We start from the raw sequence: 23799 nt of genomic DNA, 5'->3' as shown, positions 1-23799 counted from the left end.
AAGAGCAAAAAATTATTTAAAAAAAATAAGAAATTAAAACGATATTATAATCTTTGAAATGGACTACAAAAAATTTCTATATCAGTTAAATATATAACAAAAAGATTTATTTATGCAATAGTATTAATCTACACACGTTTACATTTTCATTGAACAAAAAACAATATAAAAAATAATGAATTCATCGAAACATCGAATTGTTAAACACTGTGACATGGAAAAACGACATGTGATTTACAACCATCAAGCTATAGACAACACTTAACATGCACATACATATATGCATTACAAAACATGACGGAATTGATTCTTGAAGTAACTTCATGTTACAAAAAATATATATATATATAGGTAAATAAAATACGTCTCATATCTATGCAATATCTTTGATGATATCACAATTGGTGAACTGATCTTCTTGTTTCATAATTCTGGAAATGGAATACGTAGGGTCTTACAATTGAGTAGACAGCAGTGCGGGCTCCGTCTCCGACCAAAACGCACGCATTCGCTCTATATCTAAGAGAAGAAAACGCGGGTTTTTGTTTGTGCGTGTATGAGTGAAACAAGCGTGTTGAGGACTGACTAAATGTTTATTTTTTCTTGAGAACTGTCTAGCACATACAGTATGTTGGATCTTAAGATAAATATTGAGTAAAGGTATGTTTTTGATCTGTTCTATGTTGAGCATTGTAAATAAAATGTCAAACATGTTTATGCGAGTTCAGGTTTCGTTTATTTGAAATAAAATAAACTAACTTTAACTTATTATTTAAAATATAAAATTAAAGTTAATATTAATAGTATTGACACTCCTTATTTCTATTCAATATAATTGTTTTATTTCTCAATATATCAAAACATACATGTTTCTATATCTATGAGTAATGGTTAGTAATATAATTTTTAAGTAAATTACAATGTATCAAATACACATATATGACTAAACAAGAGTTGGATTCAAAATATAAATATATCCAGTAATTGATTTTTATATTTCTACAATCCTAGATGGTGATAAAAATATTACTCGTATATACAAGATATTTTTGCTATAAGGTATAACATTCTGTAACTCATAAAATTGTTGTCGTAACGAAACAAAATTATTTTACTTCTTTTTATGTTTGACTAGGTTTATAATAATGTAAATATATAATTTCTAACCATAAAAATTTATTGCTATTTTGAGTGGTAGATAAAAAAATGTTGACAATCTAAGATAAGGTTTTCGATATAAGGCAATATTTGAAATTTAATTCCAATTATGATTCGTCACACGTTCTTAAATAAATATGAAAATATCAAATAAGAAGTTGTTACAAATTCGTGTATTTAAAAATGTTTGATTGATGTATGAATTAAAATTAAAAAATAATGATTTGCTTATATTTTATATACAGTTTCGTTAACATAGTGATAGGACCATACTGATGACAATGATCTCTTAAAAAAAGGTATTTGAATAGTTAATGATGCTTTAGGGGACTTTGAGACTTTTTGTTATTACTGAAGACCTATACATAATTCAGTAGAGGAACAATTAATCACACAATATTCGTAGTTAAAAGAGGATGCTAAAAAAATTTAAGACGGAGATAAATTACCTTTTGAAAAAGTAGTAATTAGATTAAATATACCTGAAAATTTCTTGAAATTATTTTAGAAACTGTAGAAGTGAAGAAAGAAAAATGGCTTTAACCATAGTATTAATAGCGGTTAAAGTTATACATTACGTTGGAACCATTACTTAAACGATAGGGTTTCCAAAGTAATTTCTGGTCAGTGTTGTAGAAGAACCAATAGTCATAAGAGTAATTATGTTATAGTGAAAACCGATTTCAGTCCCTCATTAACGGGATTCTGGGTAATTGGAATACGAAGCTTTCTATTCAACATATATTATAAATTTATTATGAATATTGTTATAAAGTGAAAAACATATATTTAAATGTAAATAAGAAATTAAAACTTCTAGAGGAAAGCATTAAATATTGTACTACATTTCATAAAGCTACATATATCAAAAGCTCATATAACAAAATATTGCCATTTATACGGAGCTTTTGTATAAATCACCCATACACATTCACGCAAGCATGCATATGCACATGCTTGCACTTATGTTCGCACAAAAACATACACTTAAATTTTTCATTTATTCCGTTCGTAATGCAATTCCATTCCTTATAAACTACGCAATGTGTCGCATGTGCTGAAATGAATATAATAAAAACATACTTTATCTTAAGACTTAATGGCTGTGACAATCAACTTCGCTTCCGCCAAAAAAGCTTTCAGCTGACATTATGTGTGTAAAACGTTCTATGCACATTAAGGATTTAAGGATATTGTTACAGTATTTGAGCAAAGCAAAATACACATTTAAAAAAACATGTATTATTGCATGACCTTGACTACTTGTTGAAATATATCTCTGAAATTTATGTAAAATTGTGAAATATTATTGACTACCATTAATATAAATCCCTCCCACTCATAATACAACTATCATGACTTTTTCAAATTCGAAACATTTTATGGCAATAACTGTAAGCGGACATATGAAATATAAATAGTTTTTGAGTTGTTTTTAATTTCTTCTACCGCGCGGTTATTATTTGTTTGTTGATCTTATATAGTATATAGTACTAGTCTTGTCACATACTTGAATATAAGAGTACCGGAAATCATTTTAAGGCCCCGCTCGAGGTGGACAGATATTGAGACTGGCATAAATAATTTTGGAACAGTGACATTTCTTAATGGGAGATAAGGAACAGGACTTAGTACGCTCGATTCAAATTAAAAAGACATTCTATTGTGAGACAATATGTTAAATTATATATGCAATGAAGAAAAAAGTAACATTTTAAATGATTGTCTTCGTATAGCTTGTTGCTATATGAACAAAAGAAGCTACATCTACAAGCTGAAAGTATATTTAGAATGTTTTCTTTTACAATCGACACTGAAATATTAGGTTGTTAACGTAGAAAAATGTTGATATTTCAAAAATAAAAAAAACAAATTTAATACTATACTTAGCTGGCATTGTTATTTTTATTAGTCAATTCAAACTTGTAATGCATTACGGTGGTTTAATTTGCCCATTGCCGTAGTTTAATGACAAAATGCTCGAAAGTGAGACGGGAGGGGCTACATATGTATGCACGAAATCGGTTATTTTAGTCAAATGTCTAATTTAAAACATAAATATTATTTGATTGATTAATATTTACGTACCTTAATACATATATATGTACAAATACATTCTCCATCGCAAATTGATTGACGGTTAAACTTTAATAATTAGATGAATATTTACAGATGTAGGATAACATTATTTTATTTTAAATCATTTAATAATCAAATTAATGTTACAGTGGCACTGTTCAATAAATTCAGAGATAACTATTATGTAAGCCAATGCTTCTAATTTTCATGAAATAAACACAACCAATTAAATCTCGTAAATATTACTGTTAACTTATTTAAACCTAAAAAGTACTATTAAGAACTAATTTCTTTTACAGCTATTACTTTATTTTCGTAGAAAATGTACTTGTATAAAATAACAAGGTGTTATATAATAAATTATAAAGTTATTTATTGTAGTTTTCATAGAACTATCATCTCTTAGCTTCAAGTTTTATAATAATCTTTTCTCGATTGGCTATTGTTGTTGAGATTGTGTAAGCAAACTGATAATCCAACATCAGAAATATTCATTTTTAAAAAATTATTCCAAAATGGCAATACTATTAACTCAATAAGGATTCTCTTAATAAGGTTTCATTTCTGTGATCCTATAAAAATTTGAAACAAATATATTGTAAAAAGGTAAGTTAAATTTTAGCTTCAATGAATTTATTATTGTTAAATATTGAAATTAAATTAGTCAACAAGGCGGTCTTTTATTATCAAAACTTCGGGTTAGATGATTAATTCCCTTGACGTTTGTTTTCATCTTTTGTCATAAATGTCTTACAATTAATAATTATAAATGATGAAAGCGATATATTCTATAAGTAAATAAATAATGTTCTATATAAAAATAATGAGATTTATTTGACAACCAACAGTTAACAACATTTAACGAGTCGCCTCGTTATGTTCTCAAGCAACAAGTAGGACAATGTGAGCTTTTCTATAAAAAAAACATTGTGAATAATTTTACTTGTATATTTTAAATTTAAAAATCAATATAATTATATTGCAAGGAGATAAAAAAGTAATTATAATGATATTGTATTTAAAATAATATTGTATCAATTTGCATTTTATTTATTTAATAGAAAATAGATTGAACTTTTAATACCATTTTTAATGAATAATTTGATGGTTACTTATAAACTTTTAAACTGTAATCTGATCGAGAATTATAAAAGCGATTAACTTTGTATGAAATCAAAATTAATACAATTATATTGAATATTAATTAAAAGTAACGTAAATAAAATTAAAAGATAATGTTTGTTACTCAATCATATGAATTTGGAGACAGAAAGTAATGAAAAGAACCAGACACTGCTCTTAGAGACAGAAGCTTACAGAACTACCAGATTTTAGTTATACTTGGACAGAAAGGATTGTATTTCAAGCAACGTTTTGCACAAGTTGTTCTTCATCATTTGTAAGTAGGTTTTTATTCTTAAATTGAAGTTTGAAATTCAGATATGACCAAAAATTATAATTTTTATCTAGTCATTTAATGTAATATTTGAGTTAACATTAATAGTAGATAAGTTAATATATTATCTAATCTTAATAAAAAATATAAATTCACTCTTAACCTAAATTTATACGCTATTTTGTTGTGTCCGCTGTTGGTAATTATGTCGTCTAATTCAATCATTTAAAATTATTATGAAAAATATATCCAGTTCATAATTTATTTTTTAATTTTAAAATTTTATCACGGCAATAATATACAAGTTCCACTTCCACAGAAATAATATAACTAATAAGGATTTTATTTGATTCAATTAATCATAACTAGCGCTGCGTCACATTTCAATAATTGAAATCAAATCGCATTATTTTAATTGCATCTAAATGGAATATATTAGAAAAATCGCTGCCGTTGAAAGATGTGAATATTAAAAACTGGAAAATATTATGCCTTGAACTAAGACGCTATTGTAAATTTATTGTTCGAAAAAAAAAATTATTGGTTTACTATGTGGGAAAAAAGGTTGCTCCTTAAATTGAGTCTACGTACACTTTATTCATTTTATAAAATATAACGATATTGCCTCAAAAAAAAAATTACGAAAAATATACACTAGGAAATTAGTCTTGAATAAGAAAAATAATAAATCTTGAAGACGAAAGGAATTCCATCACTTTAATTGCCTTTCTTTTGTTGTTGGTAGCGAAGTTAAATGATGTTATTTCAAGATCTTTTTGCGTGCTTTAGATTCGTGGTTTTTTAAAATATTTCCTTTCTAAAGAAAGTAACGTTACATTATTTAAATATACCACACATAAGTATAATTTTGTTTATATATTAAAATGTAATATTGTTCTCAAAACGTTTAATTAACTTCACGTCAGGATAATTAGTTTCTATCTTCAATAGAGAACAGCTAGGAAAGAGCGAAATATAAAAAAAAAATGCAATGTTATATTTTTTAATTTTTCAAATTTTACGATATTTTTAACATGTATGATAAAATCTATCAATTTGGATTGTTCTATGTGCCATAGGTTGACTTTTATATCAAACACACCAATTGTTCAATTTACGAAGTTCAATAGCCACACCTACTTCGGGTCATGTGTTACCGACAGTCAAGTACGTCGTTAAATAGAAACTCTTAGCATGACGTATTGTCGTGAAGTTTTTTATTAGAACTCATATTTTTATTGAATGGTACAAATTTTTTGTAAAATTATATTTTACAAAATAATTGATTGACCAGTTTTTCAACAAGCAATAAAGCAATTGAAATAAAAACTGCTTTTATAGTTCAACAATAAAAATTTACAAAATTTTCGAAATATAAAAAAGAAAATCCCACGTACTATACTTCTGTCGGAATGTTTTATAGCGTAATACATTTTTAGTTTTTCCATTGAGCCAAAAATCAAATAACTCCAACGGCTTAACGATTCTCAACTAAAATTTATACGAATATTTGCGTGAAAAAAGTATCAACAGAGCTAGCCTTTGTTACGGGTGTTTATTTATTGCAAATGAATTATAATTATCTAAGTGCGATAGAATTTCTCGATGTAAAAAACATAAAAGGCTTCGGTTCCCCATTCGGTTCATTATACCATAAATTCCAGAGAAAAGATAAGTAAAGAAAAAAAACAAATAGAGACAAAAGACATCAGTTATGATAATAGATGTTATTTCAGTTTAATTCGTAATAATTTCATCCAATCAGATTTATTAAACACGTATCCGGAAATCAACAAGATGTGCGTTGTATCATTATTGTTTATTCTACTAAGAAAATATTAACTTTATATCTACCTATTTATATTTTTGGTTCAATTCTTTATTTATAAAGTAAATTAGTTAACAAAGATGACAGATGATGACATTGTTTATCGTATGTATATATTTAAAACTCACTAATTCATGACATTTTTCGCTGTGAGACGGAATGCTGTACATTTTTATAATACTTTATTGAATAGCTATAATATAAATATGCATATAGTTTTACAATGTGCATATATCACAATACTTTATTTAAACCTGTACATAGTAGTAAGGTTTTAAGTATATATATTATATTGCAAAAAACATAAATATTGTTTCTATGTTTAGTCTTTTTGATCCTTCGACTTGATAAACGTCAACGTAGAGTAAAAATTCACTATTTTACTATTACTTTTCTACTGTGAAATAGTTCTTGCCGTTACGAAATATTTAAGCTATATATTCTGACTTAGGTTTTGAACTTGTAAATGTAAGATGTTATACAGTATTATGAAAGCATTGAGTGAGAATCTTGGCTCTAAGTGACTTATCTGACAACTCATTAACAAGCTGAAGCAGTGGACTCGCGTTGCTAACATTTTTAATAAAAATGTTTTTGGTTGGTTTAAGTACAGTTAAGCTAATTTCAGAACACCTGGAAATACCTGCCAGCGTCGCACTCCATCAAGCGACTAAAAGTGCCCGACGGAAGCAGCTTACCCAGAAACTCAGGAGTCAGGATCCTCAGCAGTGAGAGCACTATTAAGAAGAAGAAGAAGAGGTACAGTTAATTAGTTTCTACATTTTGTACTGATTTTATCAACATCTGCATAAAGTTTTTCTTTAATTATTTGCAATATTTTAATATTGCAATCGTCATTCTTACTTACATATCTGTTTATAATAATAAGAAATGACTATATATATATATGTATATGCACTGAGTACAAGTTACTCTTACTGATATTACAGATAATTTTAGATTGTGTTTTGACTGCTCCATATTAAACTAACTTAATATCTTTAAAAAGGTTATTGTAAGTAGTCATTCTCTTTTTAAATTTGTAATAAGTATTTTGTTTTTTGATTTAGATGTCACTCGTAAGACTTAAAATTTTGAGTGATTTTTTTTTGAGACCAAATTGTCTTTAACTTTATTGCTAGTATTCGTAACATAGACATACTAGGCCTTTAATTATTTATAATATAATTTTGAACTATCTATATTTTTATGAGTCAATCTTGTTCTGTTACCCAATTTAGGCAGATATGACAAAGTTTAAACATTTATATGCGATTGTCATTTTGCCAAATCCAATTTCTTAATTCAGTTATATGATTAACAACATTTCGTTTTCGATGAGGTAAAGGTAATAAGAACTTACATGTATTTTGATTTCAATAAATTTCATTCAAATCATTAAATTCAATTTATTGTTGTGCAGAACAGGAAAAATATAAAAAATGCAAAAATTGCAATGTCACAAAGCAATGTCATTTTGTAATGCATTTCCTATTCAAATTTGCAAAAAATTTTAAACATGTATGTATTCATAAGTTTATAGATCTTTTGGCAATATTTGATTAAATCTCTTGCTAGTAAAACTATCACGATTCCGAAAGGGATTTGATTACTGCACTATCTCTAATCTGTTAATGATGGATCGAGTGTCTCTAACGCTCCTTCATACTCCATCGTGAACTCTGAATATAATTTTAGAATTGTTAAGTACATTCGCATTCACTGATGTTTTCATGTTGCTGATCTGTTGATGTTTTGATGACGCAAATTCTAGGGGCTTCGTCTATTAACAAAATAGCAATCAATAACAAGCAGAAATTTGGTTAAATTATAATCAACCGATTTATAGCCCGCGTAATTGACTGATGGAACATATAACTAATAATAACATAAAATTTTGCGTTTGATCGTCCACTTTTAAATCTTTCATCTTAACAAACCGGTATGTTTTGTTTGGAAACTATTTTATCTTTTCGTTTTCAAACGTTCAAACGGACCATACTATTGGTTAGTCTTTGCATTAGAATTTCATCATGAGCTGCGTATGGTCTATTTAATATATATTTTTTATAGACTCTTCGTAAATTTATTTCTTATGAATATCTCAATACTTTGAGAGAATTTCAAAAGTAAATAATAATTATAAATATATGATTTTGTTACAAAATTTATTAAAACCTGGTAAATTTAACCTACATTTACCTGAGTAAAAACTGGCTAAGGAATTAAATTCGCAAAATATTTTATCAGAACTTAATTAATTTTCGCTGTCCGGGTATTATTTTAGGCCGTTTTTGGAGTATTTCTTTAGAATTTTCTATGAGATATATATGTTTTTTAATAATATTAAGTACTTACAATGTGTAAAGGGGCAATGTATTGATTATGAACACTTAACTTATAGAAGTTAATAAAATTTTAAATATTTAGGAACATATTTTGAACATATATAGATTATGGATCCTGTAAACTATTGAAATATTACTTTCGGCACGAAATTTGAGGTCAAAAAGAAATATTAACTAAATATTTTTATAAAAAATATTATAATGAAGTGTAATTTTACTCTCGTGAGGATAAATAAATAAAAATGTTATGAATAGCTGCTATTTCTTTTTATATCTCAGCTGTTCCATCATAAAGCTAAATGCGTTGTCATTATTTGAGCGAAAACAGTTGAGGAATCATATTTTAATAGAAATGTACAATGTGCAATCGATTCTAACTTGGCTATGAATGCTTTATTCATCACTCATATTATAACCACTTACAACACGCGTATATTACAATCTGTGTATGTATTAAATTATATTAACTTTTTGCAACATGTTTTTTTTAACACATATATTGTATGTTTTATAAAGTTTACTAATTGCCTATTAATAACCCAAAAATGTAAAGTAATGCGTAGATAGTCAAAGAACATTTTTTTTATGTAACAAAAACAAACTTCACTTCGTGAGAAACTTTGAGTAATTGCCTAACAGCTCGACCGTATTATATAACACGCGGAGGCCACATGATGGATATTGGACATATATATTTTGGATCCAACAGACATCCTTCCTTGACCAGTGAATGAAACCTTGAGTCTAATATAAGATGTTCAGTTCATGTTGAATTCATCTTTATTATTTTCTCTGAATTTTTTTTCCTCTGATTTTTTTTTCTTTATTTTAGTTTTTATGTTATACTGACACATTTTTTTTTGTTACAGTTAGTGAAGATGGATATGGGTGATGATAATAAAGAACATCTATAGTATACATCCAATTCCGATGCCTAAATCTTTGGATAAAGTCAGAGCATGTCGAACGCAACTGATGCGTACTGCGTGCCCGGCGCAACCAACTTTAATAAAGCCTACAGTAGGCTTCATGGTTACATCGCTCTAGTAATATGCATTATTGGGTCTGCAACAAACTCAATAAACATAACTGTACTCAGTCGCCGGGAAATGATAAGCTCTACTAATTCAATTTTGACAGGGCTCGCTGTCGCAGATCTCCTTGTTATGCTGGAATATATTCCATATGCTTTACACATGAATATTAAAATCGGACCTCAAGTAAATAAAAATACGTATGCTTGGACCGTCTTCGTATATTTCCACTCTATCTTCAGCCAAATATTCCACACGATCTCTATCTGGCTTGCAGTTACCCTTGCTGTGTGGCGGTATGTAGCTATAGCTTTTCCACAAAAAAACAGAACATGGTGCAGCAAAAGAAATACGACTTTGGCAATAGTGAGTGCATATGTTATGTGTCCATTTTTATGTCTGCCAATATATTTCGCTATGAATATAGTGCCAAGTGAAGTTACTCCACATAATAATACTGAATTTGCCGAAGACTTATTGCTACCGCATAATAGAACAGTGTACGTTTTGGAAATGTCAAAAAATAAAGAATTAGTTACGGCAATAATGTGGATTTACAGTGTTATTTTAAAACTAGTACCAAGTATAGCTTTATCAGTTCTTAGTACGTGTTTAATTTCAAAATTAACGACAACCGAACAAAGAAGACAGAAACTGCTCAAACGATCTACGGTTGGACCTAACGAGGCAAGTATAACTTCTAATTAAAAAACTTAGTTAGTATTTTAAAGCTTAATATATATTATTTCGCAATATCGGAATTTAAGAGTTGATATTAATAATAACAAGAGTTCAATTAATTTTCGAGAATAATTAGGTTTTTATGATAAAATTCACTTCATTACTGAAATCTTTATTGAAATTGTTTTTAAAGAAAATACCTCAGCTACAAACCTAACTTAATTAATGATGTGAACGAAGTTATAAGTCCAGATAATTTTAAATTCTTAATTCATTAAATAATGTCCAAGTTGAAATCTAACTTTACTTTTACTCGTTACAACTATCCATCTTCCCCACATTTTATTATTTCTTCAGTACTAATTATGCTTTACCTCTAGAGGTCTCATTTCTTCTGCAATTTAAACATGTCCTACTGCCTACAAAAACTAGAACTGAAATAGCTACTGGATTTTTCAGAGTCATTACCCTCTCTAATCTAGGCGTTCTTTGTCTGAGACCTACTTTCCATTTCTTCCTTAGAAATTATAATTTGTCGCCCTCGATGCGTAATTTCGCAGACTCTAAAAAAAATTACTTCACAAGCATTGAAGTGTCAAGATATATTTCTTACGAGACTTCACGTGATCCTAAAATATCCAATACGTTAACAGCTACATATTACGTATGATTAATGTGACAGTAGGTTTATTTTGTGGACTTTTTGCTAATATTATTATTAATTTATTTTTTTTATTATAATTACTTTTTTCATCACATCACAATATTGTTTTGTAAAAAATAAATTTCACGATCTCTTTTATAAAATGCCTCATGTTTAAACTTTCAAACATGTCCTCCAAGTCAAAAGTTATCGTGTGTTTTGAGGGTTGGTATTTGAGAATTTTAGAATATAAATTTAAATATGATAGAAATAGTCTCTGTCTCAATTTAAAGTAATCTAAAATTAGTTTCTAACCTAACCCATATATTAAAGAATTGTATTAACAAGAGAGTTTTTTTAAATTTTCTGTAAGTATTCTAAGAAACAGACTTATAAGACACATAGGATAAAAAAAAATAGACCTATTGACGAAATCAAAAACATATCTTACACTAATTGTAATACTTATACTGGTTATAAATGTGTACTAAAGTTTTATATATCAAAATTAGTTAAAGCTAATAAATTATTAGATATAAATGTTCAAATAAAAACTAGCTCATAAAAATAAAGTTATATATATAATTTTGCTCCCACTGCCGGCTTTGCGACGGCAATCGTAAATATAAATTCAATATAACATTTTCCTTAACAACTTTGGCGTAGAATGAAATATTGTTACGGTCAAAACTGTGATATATTGTATTGAAACAGATTCACTAAATATATTTTTATAAAAATAGCAGCTGCCTAAATTATTTATAATGCTGTTTTATTTGAATTGTTAATTAAAAAATTTTATTTAATAAAATTGTTATACAACTGTGATCAAATAAATGAAAATGTTAGGACATGTTTTGGTGTTTGGAAATAACAATTTGACAATTAAAATAGGGTTATGCTTTTAATCTCTGTGTATAGAAGTGAGAGTACTTGTTTAGAAAACCAGTTGCCTTGCGAAAAAATATACTATTGTATATTTTGAAAATTGGCTATTGCCACCAAAGGCAAATCAGGAACGTGCGATATACAATAGTATATATTAAAATATAAAAAAAAAAAAAAATATTGGAAGGACATCCCGGGGGATTCAAGTAAGGGATTTAAAAAAAGCATTAAAAGTGTTTGTGAGAAAATACTTAACAAAATACAGACGACTGCGTATTAAACGGATTGTAAAGGACAAAAACAAGATTAAAAAGAATTAGCAGTCTGTGAAATATAATGTTAAAACAAACGATAATATTTTTATCTCTTCTCTTATCACGCAGACAACTTTTTTTCATGTTACTTACATTCTTTGTTTAAATAATATTTAAAATGATTTTTTTTAAAACGGATACATATTTATACTTACATGTAAGTATATACAATAACATATTGAGTGTTTTTTTTTATTTTAATACCGTTTTCTTTTATAAAATAATAGTCACTAGCATATTATCCTCTTATGTATTTAGAAAATCCTTAATTGTTTTTCGTGACACCATATAGTTTTATAAGTGTTGAAATCATTACTCATATTTTTTATTTCATTTGAAAGTAAAGCGGTAGTGGTTTATGGTGTGACTATAAATAATACCTTTTATATCGCAATGTTTACTATGTATAAAATTTTATGCGACGCTGTTATAACAAGTATTCTCTTCGTGTGTTTAACCCTCACTAAAGTAAACAAATATATAATATAATACTTTGACAAATTTACTTTAAATTATGAAATTAAAATGTGTTTGACGTCATCCTTATATCGCCGAAACATTTTTCCGTTTAATTATATCAAGACTATCGTTTAAAGATAATATATTTATGTGTAATATAAGTGAGATCAAGTTGGGTTGATGTTTGGTGGAAATAAAAGTTTTTTTTTAGATTGATTTAATATTGCGTACTTATTTGATATCTTATTGTTCTGTTTGAGATTAAGTTTTCCTTTTAGCCGGAGAAGCAATGTCTTGCGGACGAGTCGGCGGCTCGCCGGTCGAGTAGGACGGACCGAACAACGCGCATGTTACTAGCAGTTCTGGGACTGTTTCTATCTACTGAAGTGCCCCAAGGACTCCTCGGTCTAGCTAGCGCCTTAGCACCTGACTTCTTCAAAAGTTGCTACAGTATGTTTGGTCAGTAAATATTATTCAAATATATATACAATCATACAAATTTTTACTATGAAATCATTGTAATAATACCTAAACATTTTATCATCCTTTTGTTAGCTGACGTATTTTTCGAATATTTTTTAAAATACATCAAATCTCAGTTTCGCTACCTCATACATTTGTTGTTCTTACAGTCAGATTGAAAAATGGGGTTTACACGTTTGGGTTTCCTTTAAAATAACATAAAACACTAATTTGTTTCTCTTTAATGAATAAGTTTTCATCAACTCAATAGTCTGATTAATTATTTAAAATGAGTAAACTAAAAACATCTCGGGTAATTTGATACAAAATATTTTAATAAGATACCAATGTCACCACAGAAGACAAAAATAGCTAATATGCTGTCTCGTGCAGACAGCCAAATTAAATTTCAAATCCTACATAAGTGGCTTATAATACCGTCACTTCACTTCACACTTCTGTCACTTAGTCAATCTGACCTTCACAAATCATGCAAAGTAAACGTTTTTACGAATTTTTCTTATTATTTAGTTTATTAAACATTACAAAAGCTATATATCAATCAAGTTTTATGTATGCAATGAATGTTAATAAATTTTTATGCGTCCGCCTATCTGGTTTCTTTGGTTATGTTCGTCTAATTTACGAAACATTTTCAAACAATAGAATCTGTTATTTATGAACTATGACGTCGCATATGCTATATTTGCTTTCAGATGGAAAGCAGTGCCCTTGTCCTATAAAATGCTTCGACAATGAAATAACCTAATTATTTAAAGAGTAGAGACTATTTTTTGAGATAAAGACTTAATTATTATAACTTTATGTTTGTTTTTTATATGTTTTTAATCCTGGTTCTTACAGTGATAAACAAAGTTGCGGATCAAACCTTTATGATTGTGAGAAAAAATGTATATTGTTATAAAAGCATTTTCTATATTATTAAAAATGTTTTTTTTTTGTTTAAATTCCTACAATAAATACACTCGCACAGTCTTGTCTCTGTAACCAAAAGGATGGGTTCTGTAAATCACAGCATCTAGCCATAAGATGGCCTGTTGTAAATCATGATCGTATAGTTTGGTTTCTATATATATATATATATATATTTGATATTTTGTGTATGATTTTTGGCTGTTTGTACCGAGAACTAATAAAAGTCTATGAACCCTTTATTTTAATAAACACGATAAACGTTTTATATTTTTGTAATATTTATAAATACTCGTAAAATTTGTGAAATAAACCTAATTTAATACTCTATTTTACTGATGGACTGTATAAAATAGCATCGTATAAATTTTTATACAAAAAAAAAAAATATTAATAAGCAAAAAATGGACTAATCTGACTGGATAATACTTTACATTTTTAAGCCTCGGTAGTAACGTTCGTATTTAACAATTGTATATCTTTTAAACATATGCTATTTGTAAGGAAAAATAATTATATAACATTACTTCTTCCTAGGAGACCTCATGGACGTACTGGCACTGTTCACATCGTCAGTGAATTTCGTACTATACTGCAGCATGAGCCGGCAGTTCCGTTGCACCTTCTCAAGACTGGCTCGAGGCTTGGTGTATGCTGCCGAGGAACCCGCAAAATTTGGTACTAAACTTGAACCTACAACGCAGGTAGGCAATATACAACCCTCCCAATTTAAAATGCTTACCACCATATAAATTTAGAAATTCGATGTAGACTTTATTTTTTGTTTCGTTACATTTTGTTATTGTAGTGTAGAGTACCTTATAACAAATTGGAGGGAAGAACCTTGTGTTTTCACCTTTATTTATAATTGAAATTTCATGTCAGGTTACTTGATGGCGGTCGTTTTTGAATTAGTCAATTGAAACAAAAGATGTTCAGTATTTCACAGGCTTCATTTTTCGACAAATCTAAAACCAGTAATGGTGGTATGGCTGCTTGGTGTTTGAACAGGACAGTGGTAGCAACCCCAACTGTAACGTGACACTAGTTCAAACTAGGCAAAGGTACTGTAATGTGCTCGTGAAAACAAAATAAAAATGTATATGTCGCAACAAAAAGTTAAACCTTAATATAATCTATACTAATAAACGTTAAAATATTCGTTTACCGATATATTAATAAAAATTAAGCGTTTCATTTCACAATATTCACTCCGAGAACTAAAGGGAAGTTGAAAATAAATCTTGTAACACGAAAAGATTTAATTCGTTCCTAAGATTTGATATAATTAAATATTCTTTCCTCTCTTAAAGTTTCTCTCTGTTATTACTTTTTTATACACGAAAATTTAATTTATAAAAGAATATAATACTTTGAGAGTTTTAGCGTTAGTAAGTTGGAAATTAAAAAAGCATTATATATTTGTTTGTGATATATTAATTTTTTAAAAAGTTAGGTATAAATAATTATGGATAAAGTCGAATAGAATATATTATAACTATAAAAATTCGTAGTTGAAACATTTTCTATCTTGATAGCTTATTCAAATACTTTTTATATACGTCTTTTAATTTCTTATGTAAATTAAAATCTCTATTCTTCTTACTTACATTAAGCATATACCGATATTGTATACTCTCAAAAGAGATATGCTCATATATATTTAAAAAAAAGTTTTTATTTATTTGTCGTATATATAAGTAAAGATTTGGCATATTCCGATTGCCTCATTCTTGTTTGGTTCATCTTTAAAATCTATTAGAAACAGAATTGCTTTGATTACTATAATAGATCGTGATGTAATCAAGTTGTTGTAGCGATCATATGCTATTTAAAATTCAAGGGCCGAGATAAAAACACACTGCACAAGCACTTAATTATTATTGTTTCTCATTTCTGTGGTTAATATTCAACATACGGGTTATTAAAGTATTATCGGTATATTGTAGTTTGAAAAATAAAATATGAATAAAATAAAAAATTGTCATCACCGAATTGTTATTTAAAATAATTGATTCGGGCTCTATAATTGAAATAATTTATAAATACAGTTATAAAGGCTTGTGCCTTGAAAAATATAATAACTAATAACAGTCACGAAATCCTATCTTAAAATAACCCTCTTGTTGTAATATTGGAGCAAACAGAAAAGGCTCAAATAGCATCATCAAGTAATTAAGGGCGAATGATCGAGGATCTGTCACTAGCGGAGATATTAAAAGAAACGTAAATTGTTCTGCCTTCCCTATAAATATAATCCACTTCGTTCAAAATGTGAATAACGTTGTTCATTTCATATCATAGCATCAGCCGTCAATGACTTTAAAAAATATAATATGTTTTTTTTAAGACTCCTTTTCCTTAAATATATATAATGTGTATATATTTCGGAAGTTTCTTACACCTAACCCGTCCTCAACTTTTTGACATAAAAAAATTAGTGCTAACATTTTTAGATGCAGAAACGGAAATGTCAATGTCATTTTTATTTGGTTTGTAGAAAATGAGACATTCCTTAAAATAAGTTTTCAGTTGCAAAATATATTTACTAAATGTGTCTTAATGAAGTTGTTTGGTGGTTTCGAGTAGGTTTTATCAATTCCATCACATTATAAATATGAAAATCTGTAGAAAATTAACTATTATTATTATGACACGATGTAACAAAGCATTAGTTACACCAAAGCGTAAGTCTGTTATGACTCCATTTTCGTTAATAATATCAGGCATTACATTGTTACAGGTCACTGGCCCCCTATAGCGGCCGATCCCCGCCCTCATCAGGGTGGTGGAGGAGAGTGTTATATAGATCTAAATAGGTAAACATACCTTCTAAATTGTATTTTGTACATATACGTGTGATTTTAGTATAAAAAGTCTATGTTGTAAATTTAAAATTATTCATATAATTTCGCAAGCGGAGAAGTAACTTGATAATAAGCAATGTTTCTCATTTCGACATCTTCTTACGGCTTAGGCAAATCTTAAGAAAAATGTTAATGTATATTTAAGGACATAAAGAATATAACTACCTTATAATTAAAATCTATGAGAACTAAAAAAATATAATCTATTCAATTGCATTATACAATATATGCCAGTGAATAAAGAAACATAAAATAATAAATAGAAGTTTTTAAATTTTACATTTATTGAGAATAGATCAATTAAAGAAGATGTGTTTTAATTAAAATATAAGAAAAAAAACTCAATTGATCGGTATGTAATGAATATAAATACAAAAAATTAAAATCCCTTAACTTTATTGTTACAGGTAATAGCAATTTCTTTCATGGATAAAATATATAAAAATATATGTAGTTACTAAATCTTGATTAAGTCTTAGTATGTGGTTTAAATAATAAAATTAAATATTAAACTTTGTATAAATGTATAAAATATTGTCATATGTTTTAACTAGTCTTCGCGTCTTTTGAGCCGAGACGCCAAAACTAGTTTTTTAATGTAGATTCATGATAACAATTGGTAAAAAAAATTGATCAATAGGGTCCAACGAAACAATGTTAAATTAGCTTCAATTTGTATATAATAAATCATTATTATGGTTACAAGCCTTCGCTTTTACCGTTCTTTTTTAAATAAGAATATTTGTATAAAAAGTTTAGTCTACTAAACTTATTTTAAATATATGTAAACTGTGTAAACGTGTTCATTTATAACTTAATAAAAACCTCTTTCTTAAATGGTTGTTTTTTTTTTCAAACGCAAGAATTTAATATAACTCATTCATGTCCTTGATTTATTTCGAATATTAAAATAACAAAAATATCGCACATTTTCGAATTGTCTCCTTTATGGCTTTGATTTTTTTATTAAAAATTTCAGTGGTTTTGAAGAAAAATATATAATAGAATTTTCATTTTCCACTGGCACATTATTAATTAGAAGTAACAATATATTATAAAATTAATAAAAACTCTCCAAATTAAAAAATATTTGTAAAAGCGTTTGGAAGTAAATAAAAAAAAATAATCAAAGTATATTTTGAACGGTATATATAATGTATACTTTACTAGGATTGATATTTTCAAAGTTTCTAACTTTTTTTGTAACTACGTTCCCAATAGGTTGTGAGTAGATTATTAATTTTCCAAAAATGACTATTTTATATCGTTGACATTTGCTAAGGGTAGGCAACTTTTGTTATACATCTTTTTTTTTTGTATAAGCAGCCTTAAATTCAAGAAAAAAATAATTTATTTAACAAGAATGCAAATAATCTTTCCATTATATATAAATTCCGTTATATATAAGTTATAAATATTTTATGCTGTTTTTTCCCCTCTTTACGTCAACAAAATAATTGTAGATAAGATCTAGCTCTCCGAACCAATTACCATAATATGAAAATTCATGGAAAACAGACTTCCACGCCTATCAAATTAATTAGTTTATGGAACACGGCGACCATTATTAATATACATCATGTGGAAATGTGGCAACTTGTGCCCAAGGGACCTCCTATAATTTATATTTAAATGGACACATTTAAGTATGATCAGGTGTAATTATTTAAATTTTAAGCTTAAAGTTTCAATGTTTAGCATGACATTTTTAATACGTTTAGTTTCAATTTTTTTTCAGTTATGGTTAATTGTATCCTGGAATATCTAAAATTTTAGCTAAATAAAAATTATATTGAATTTATATGAGTATTGCTTTGGATGGACTTCATTTTTTTTACTACGCATATTATTAAAGCATAAGAATAAAATATCGTTTGTAATTATCAAAATCAAAGACTACTTTATTAGATCATAATATCATTAGTTACCTCTAAATTAATGGGCATTCACAACTGAAATCACGGTGTGCTGAATTTGAATTAATTAAACATACATGTATAGTTATATTATTGTGTCCGTTCCGTTATTGTTCCGTTGTTTCCGTTCACGGACCGCACTGTGCGATACGTTAGAGGGCAGACTACCATTTGTGCAGAAAGATGTCACAGACTTATGCCTTCTAATCCGAATCTGTGATGTACGTCTAACTAATTAATGTAATGTTATTCTCTTAATCACCCTAGTAGGGTTACTGGTAAATTTAAATAATCCAATTTAACGGTAAATGAACAAATTATAATTCCAAAAAACACTTTTTACATATCAGAATATGGCACGTAGCTCGAAGCCATATTGCGTAATCACACCAGAAAGGAAATTAAAGATTACCTTAATTCCCAACACGAGAAATGTGGAAGTGGTTTTATTGTTAAGCCAAACAGTTTTCTATTGCCTTTATTATTAATACGATGAGTATACATATCCTCTCTTGATCAAGCTTATTCCAGTGACTAAATAATTATTTAGTTTATAGATATAGATAGAGCACTCATAATATATTATAATATAAATGTAATTATATCCAACTCCCGAACCATAAATTGTTTGCAATTTATATTGTCCGGTTATCAGAATGATATTGTTATTAATTTCGAATTAAATTAAATATTTATACAATATAATAAATTCTTAAACTGTATTTTTTATGAAAGCAAAATTTTCATGCTTTCTAGTTCCGGGTTATTGACGTAGTCTTATTAAAAACAACATTTTTTTTAAAGTCTTTTAGTTTCAAGAAAGTATATCAAATAACTAAATGGCTAAATACTGCTTAGGCTCGAGCAATGAGAATAAAAAAACAAGAATTCGTATACTTTTGGACTCGGAACAGTTAAGATTTTTGAGTATGGTGAAGTCTACTCTAAGAAGTCGAAAAGTTCTGACGGTAGATTTAAACATATATAATAAAACAGTGTCTACTAGATTTGATCTATTCATTTCTTTAAAAATTGTGTGAACGGCTCGATAGTGTTTTTATAAAAAATAAACAAAAAAGAAAGCAAATAATATTTTTACTTCAATAAACGGCGAAGACATCGAAACCTTTTGAAACAAAAAGATAAGTCTATATTCTCAGATAGAGAATATATTGAAAGAGAGAGTTTTATTTTCGAGTTTGCTCATTCAGAACCACACATTACTTTCATAAATACGTTACAAGAAATTTATTTCATAAATCATTATTACCAATCCTTTTAAGGCTTATCCGTTATAATGTCAAAAAATATATTTTATGAATAAGTATTACGCGGATCCTATACATAAGTAAAATTTTATAATTGTGAATTAAATGTGGCGTTTTAAATATATGTACATACGCTTGAGATTATATAGTTGTTTTACGATTATCAAAAAGTAAATATACATTTACTCATTTTAATTTTTGCTTAATTATATTGTATTATTTTATAGTCTATATTTTATGTGACACTCTAAAAGCTATAACCGGCTTGCGAGTATTTACCGCTTCATTCTTAAATATGAGTTTAAGTGCAAATAATTATAACACACACATGGCCACCAATAAATAATTAACAAAGACTTGTGACCCTAAAACTCGTTGTTAACCTCCTTTGGTAACAATATTTGTGAGTTATTTTTAAAGACTTTTTATTTGATTTCTTTAAGATCTAGTTTACACAACCACCACAAATTTTATAGAGGCAAAGTTCTAACAAAATCCTAAATCCGTTTAGGTATCCTGTAATTTTCATATGTGTACTGTAATATTTTAAAGGTGTTTTTGGTTAATAATATTAATAATATAAATTGCTCCCCTGCTATACATATAAAAATCGCTGACAATTTAGAAATTGATACCTTTAAAATTGTAGGTGTTTAGTTGACATTACATTCCCTGCTAAGTAATTAAGTTATGAATTTTAAAAGTGATTGACACGGATAATGAGATCTAAGACTTTTGCGAGTATTCGTTAAAATAAAACTAATATTTTTCGGATTTACTACGCGAATTTTAATATTTTATATAACATAATCCCGAAGTTTCGGTAACTTTTCAGCAACCGTTTAAAATAACGAATTAAAGAAAATTATTTCCTTTCAATTAAAATAGCAGACCACAGACTATACCAGCACTAATAACTTTGTAGCTGAAAACCATCCAACCTAGAGCTAAGAGTATGGCCAGTTTTCATAATACCGTACATTATTCTTGAATGTCATATTGAATGTCGATTAGAAGTCTCATCTATTTGTATCGAGTTATTTACATCTTTCCGGCCTTATAACTAACAAATTGATACAAAAATACTATAAACTATATATAAACTATATATTTCTTTAGAATATTTTGAAATTGAATTCACAATATGAGACATTTGTGAAACATCTAAAAGTTAATAAATTAAATTGAAATAGTAAATCAATACGATTATCAAATAATTTATACAGAAATTCGGTTTGAAGACAAGATTTATATCCTGCCACTGAGATTTTAATCCTTTGGATTCTCAAATTTCATTGACAAAATGATTGTAGTGTGGTTTGTAAGGAGTTGTATAAGGTTGTAACAAAAAGGTTTTTGCTACAACCAAATCTATATGAGGCTTAGACCTTAATTTGTAATCAAGGTCACTCATCTTGAAAAATCGAACGCTACCAGTGAGTTTTTATTAACACCGACTCCATTGACCTGAAAAATTAGAAATTTTGCATACAATATTTATAGCTGTCAATTTGCTTTCAGAGCATTCTATATTTATGCGCTTGATTTTAAGTTGCATGAAATATGTTTTGCATTTTTGAGTTACAATTAGTTTGTATAAATAATCGCTCAGAACGCGCTCAGAACATCTTTTCGTACATAAATACAATTATTAGTATAATACAAGTCTTTTAATCACATTATCCGAACATATAAAATGGTTATAAGCACTTCAGTGATATACTCGTATAGTGGTTCTTTAAACTGTTTGAGCGCGTCTTTTAAACCTACTATATAGGACTGATACTCGCTTGATATTCGTGTACCCAGTTGATATTTTGAATTTCATAAACTAATGTGCATATAACTAATAATTAATTTGAACTAAGAGATGTGAATAAAATAAATGGGGTTCCGTTTTAAAAAAAATAATTGTTTATGAAAATTTTCTTATAAAAAGAGTATAATAGAGTAACTACTCATTTGTGGAAGCTTAGTATTATTATTCTTATAAATTCAAATCAAAGGTCACGCTTAAATCTATCGAACTTCATTTAAAATAAAAGTTAACTAACAAAAACCACTTCGACTTTGATCCATCACACGCGGTGCTACATAATTTCATATCCGGCAACAACATGGCAAAGTCTGAGTGATACTCTAAAACTACTATGCACCTAGTTTAATGACTTTATAACTTTATTTCTTACAGAGACTGAATTTTTTTTGTTGTACTCTTTTGTTGCACTAAAACTGAACTCATGTCTTGTTATTTGTCATATACAGCCAACGATTTCCTAATTTCTTTGATTTTCACTAAATATAATTTTCACTCTGAAGATGAAAGTATGCGTCCATATCATTGAATGTAACGAAAGACACAAAAGCTTCCCTAAATTGTAACAAATCTTTTGCCTGTTTACTTGCTTACTTTCAACGTGTGATTCACAAAAGTTACAAAACAGTTTGAAACCTTTGTAGTTGAGATTATGGGCATGAATGATGTCATACATATAAATACTAATATAATAATGCTTATGTTTGCATTACGTATTTATGGTTCCCGTAAAACTACTTAATGTTATTTAAATAAATTTTTTCACGTATGTTTATACTTTGCGATGGAATCCGTCAAAATCGGAACAAAGCTACAAAGAAACCTTAGTTTGAATAAGTTATGAAATAAAATACTGTGAATAGAATTTTTTTTTGTACGAGACAAAACAATAGATAAATTATTATGGGAACTTTATATTCATTCAAATAATTATAAGGCAATAATAAAATTGTTTTGTAAAGTAATAAATAATCGCAATTCTTAATTCTATATTAAATTATAGTAAGAATTTATTTCCTACTTTCATATTATTTTTATATTATATGGAAGTTAATTAAAAAATACTACTTTAAACTAGAAGTCATGGACAGTGGAAATGCAACGACTCCATCACTTTTTACTGAGTAAATATGCACTTAAAGCTTACGGTAGTGTTTTAGAGACAAGACTGAGTAAACATTTAGAATAACAAAGCATACAAGTATTCCTAAACGTATCCACAGGGGAAAATCACATCACTAGACTCTTTGTTGTTTGTAAATTTGTGGAGCTTAGTTTTTATTTTAGAAACTTTCATTGACTTACAAAACATTATGAAAAATAATATATTGGGATTAATAATTTTGTTCGCGTAATTTAGGTTTTTCCTTAAAAATATTATCATTTAACCACACTTGTAATGATAACAGATATTCGAAATACGATTTCTCAGGTTGAGTTATATAGTATATAAAGTCCAACATTAAACATGTATATAAATCCAATATTTATCTATTAAAAAAAAACCTTAATCAAAATTAAGGGTAACAATTGTAGAATACACTCAAGTATAAAGTCTTACGTTTTTAATGTGTGTATAAATATTATAATATACATGAATGGCTAAAATATTTCTTTGTTAGACAAATGTGTGTCACATACTTCAGAAGTGGTAATTAGCTAATATGTAATAATAATGGAAATTAAATTATTTTACAGCTTTAGGCATT

At 27.6% G+C, this 23799-nt stretch overlaps 1 protein-coding gene across 5 annotated transcripts; it reads left to right on the top strand.

The window, feature by feature from the left end:
- Nucleotides 1–464: 464 nt before the first annotated feature.
- Nucleotides 465–17921, top strand: LOC116767663 (G-protein coupled receptor dmsr-1). Of its 5 annotated transcripts, XM_061527282.1 has the most exons (8): nucleotides 465–660; nucleotides 7112–7220; nucleotides 9679–10530; nucleotides 13107–13287; nucleotides 14761–14927; nucleotides 15173–15287; nucleotides 16967–17042; nucleotides 17498–17921. In XM_061527282.1, the coding sequence occupies exons 3-6, from the start codon at nucleotides 9769–9771 to the stop codon at nucleotides 15263–15265; spliced, it is 1203 nt and encodes a 400-aa protein (XP_061383266.1). In that variant the 5' UTR covers nucleotides 465–660; nucleotides 7112–7220; nucleotides 9679–9768; the 3' UTR covers nucleotides 15266–15287; nucleotides 16967–17042; nucleotides 17498–17921. The 5 variants fall into 5 exon arrangements, with proteins under 5 accessions (XP_061383266.1, XP_032513981.1, XP_061383267.1 ...); XM_061527285.1 differs by lacking the exons at nucleotides 465–660; nucleotides 7112–7220 and having other exon boundaries at nucleotides 9789–9872; nucleotides 9950–10530; XM_032658090.2 differs by lacking the exons at nucleotides 465–660; nucleotides 15173–15287 and having other exon boundaries at nucleotides 17498–17875.
- The last annotated feature ends 5878 nt before the right edge of the window (nucleotides 17922–23799 follow it).

The sequence above is a fragment of the Danaus plexippus genome (assembly GCF_018135715.1).
Source record: "Danaus plexippus chromosome 9 unlocalized genomic scaffold, MEX_DaPlex mxdp_24, whole genome shotgun sequence".
In the NCBI taxonomy this organism is placed as follows: domain Eukaryota; kingdom Metazoa; phylum Arthropoda; class Insecta; order Lepidoptera; family Nymphalidae; genus Danaus; species Danaus plexippus.
Note: the sequence above shows the minus strand (reverse complement) of the source record. Positions and strands in the feature narration are given on the sequence as shown.

Coding starts and splice junctions, on each gene's coding strand:
- LOC116767663 (XM_061527282.1), top strand. CDS start 9,769: ATGTCGAACGCAACTGATGCGTACTGCGTGCCCGGCGCAACCAACTTT. Junction 10,531..13,106: donor CTACGGTTGGACCTAACGAG/GCAAGTATAACT, acceptor TTTTCCTTTTAG/CCGGAGAAGCAATGTCTTGC. Junction 13,288..14,760: donor AAGTTGCTACAGTATGTTTG/GTCAGTAAATAT, acceptor ACTTCTTCCTAG/GAGACCTCATGGACGTACTG.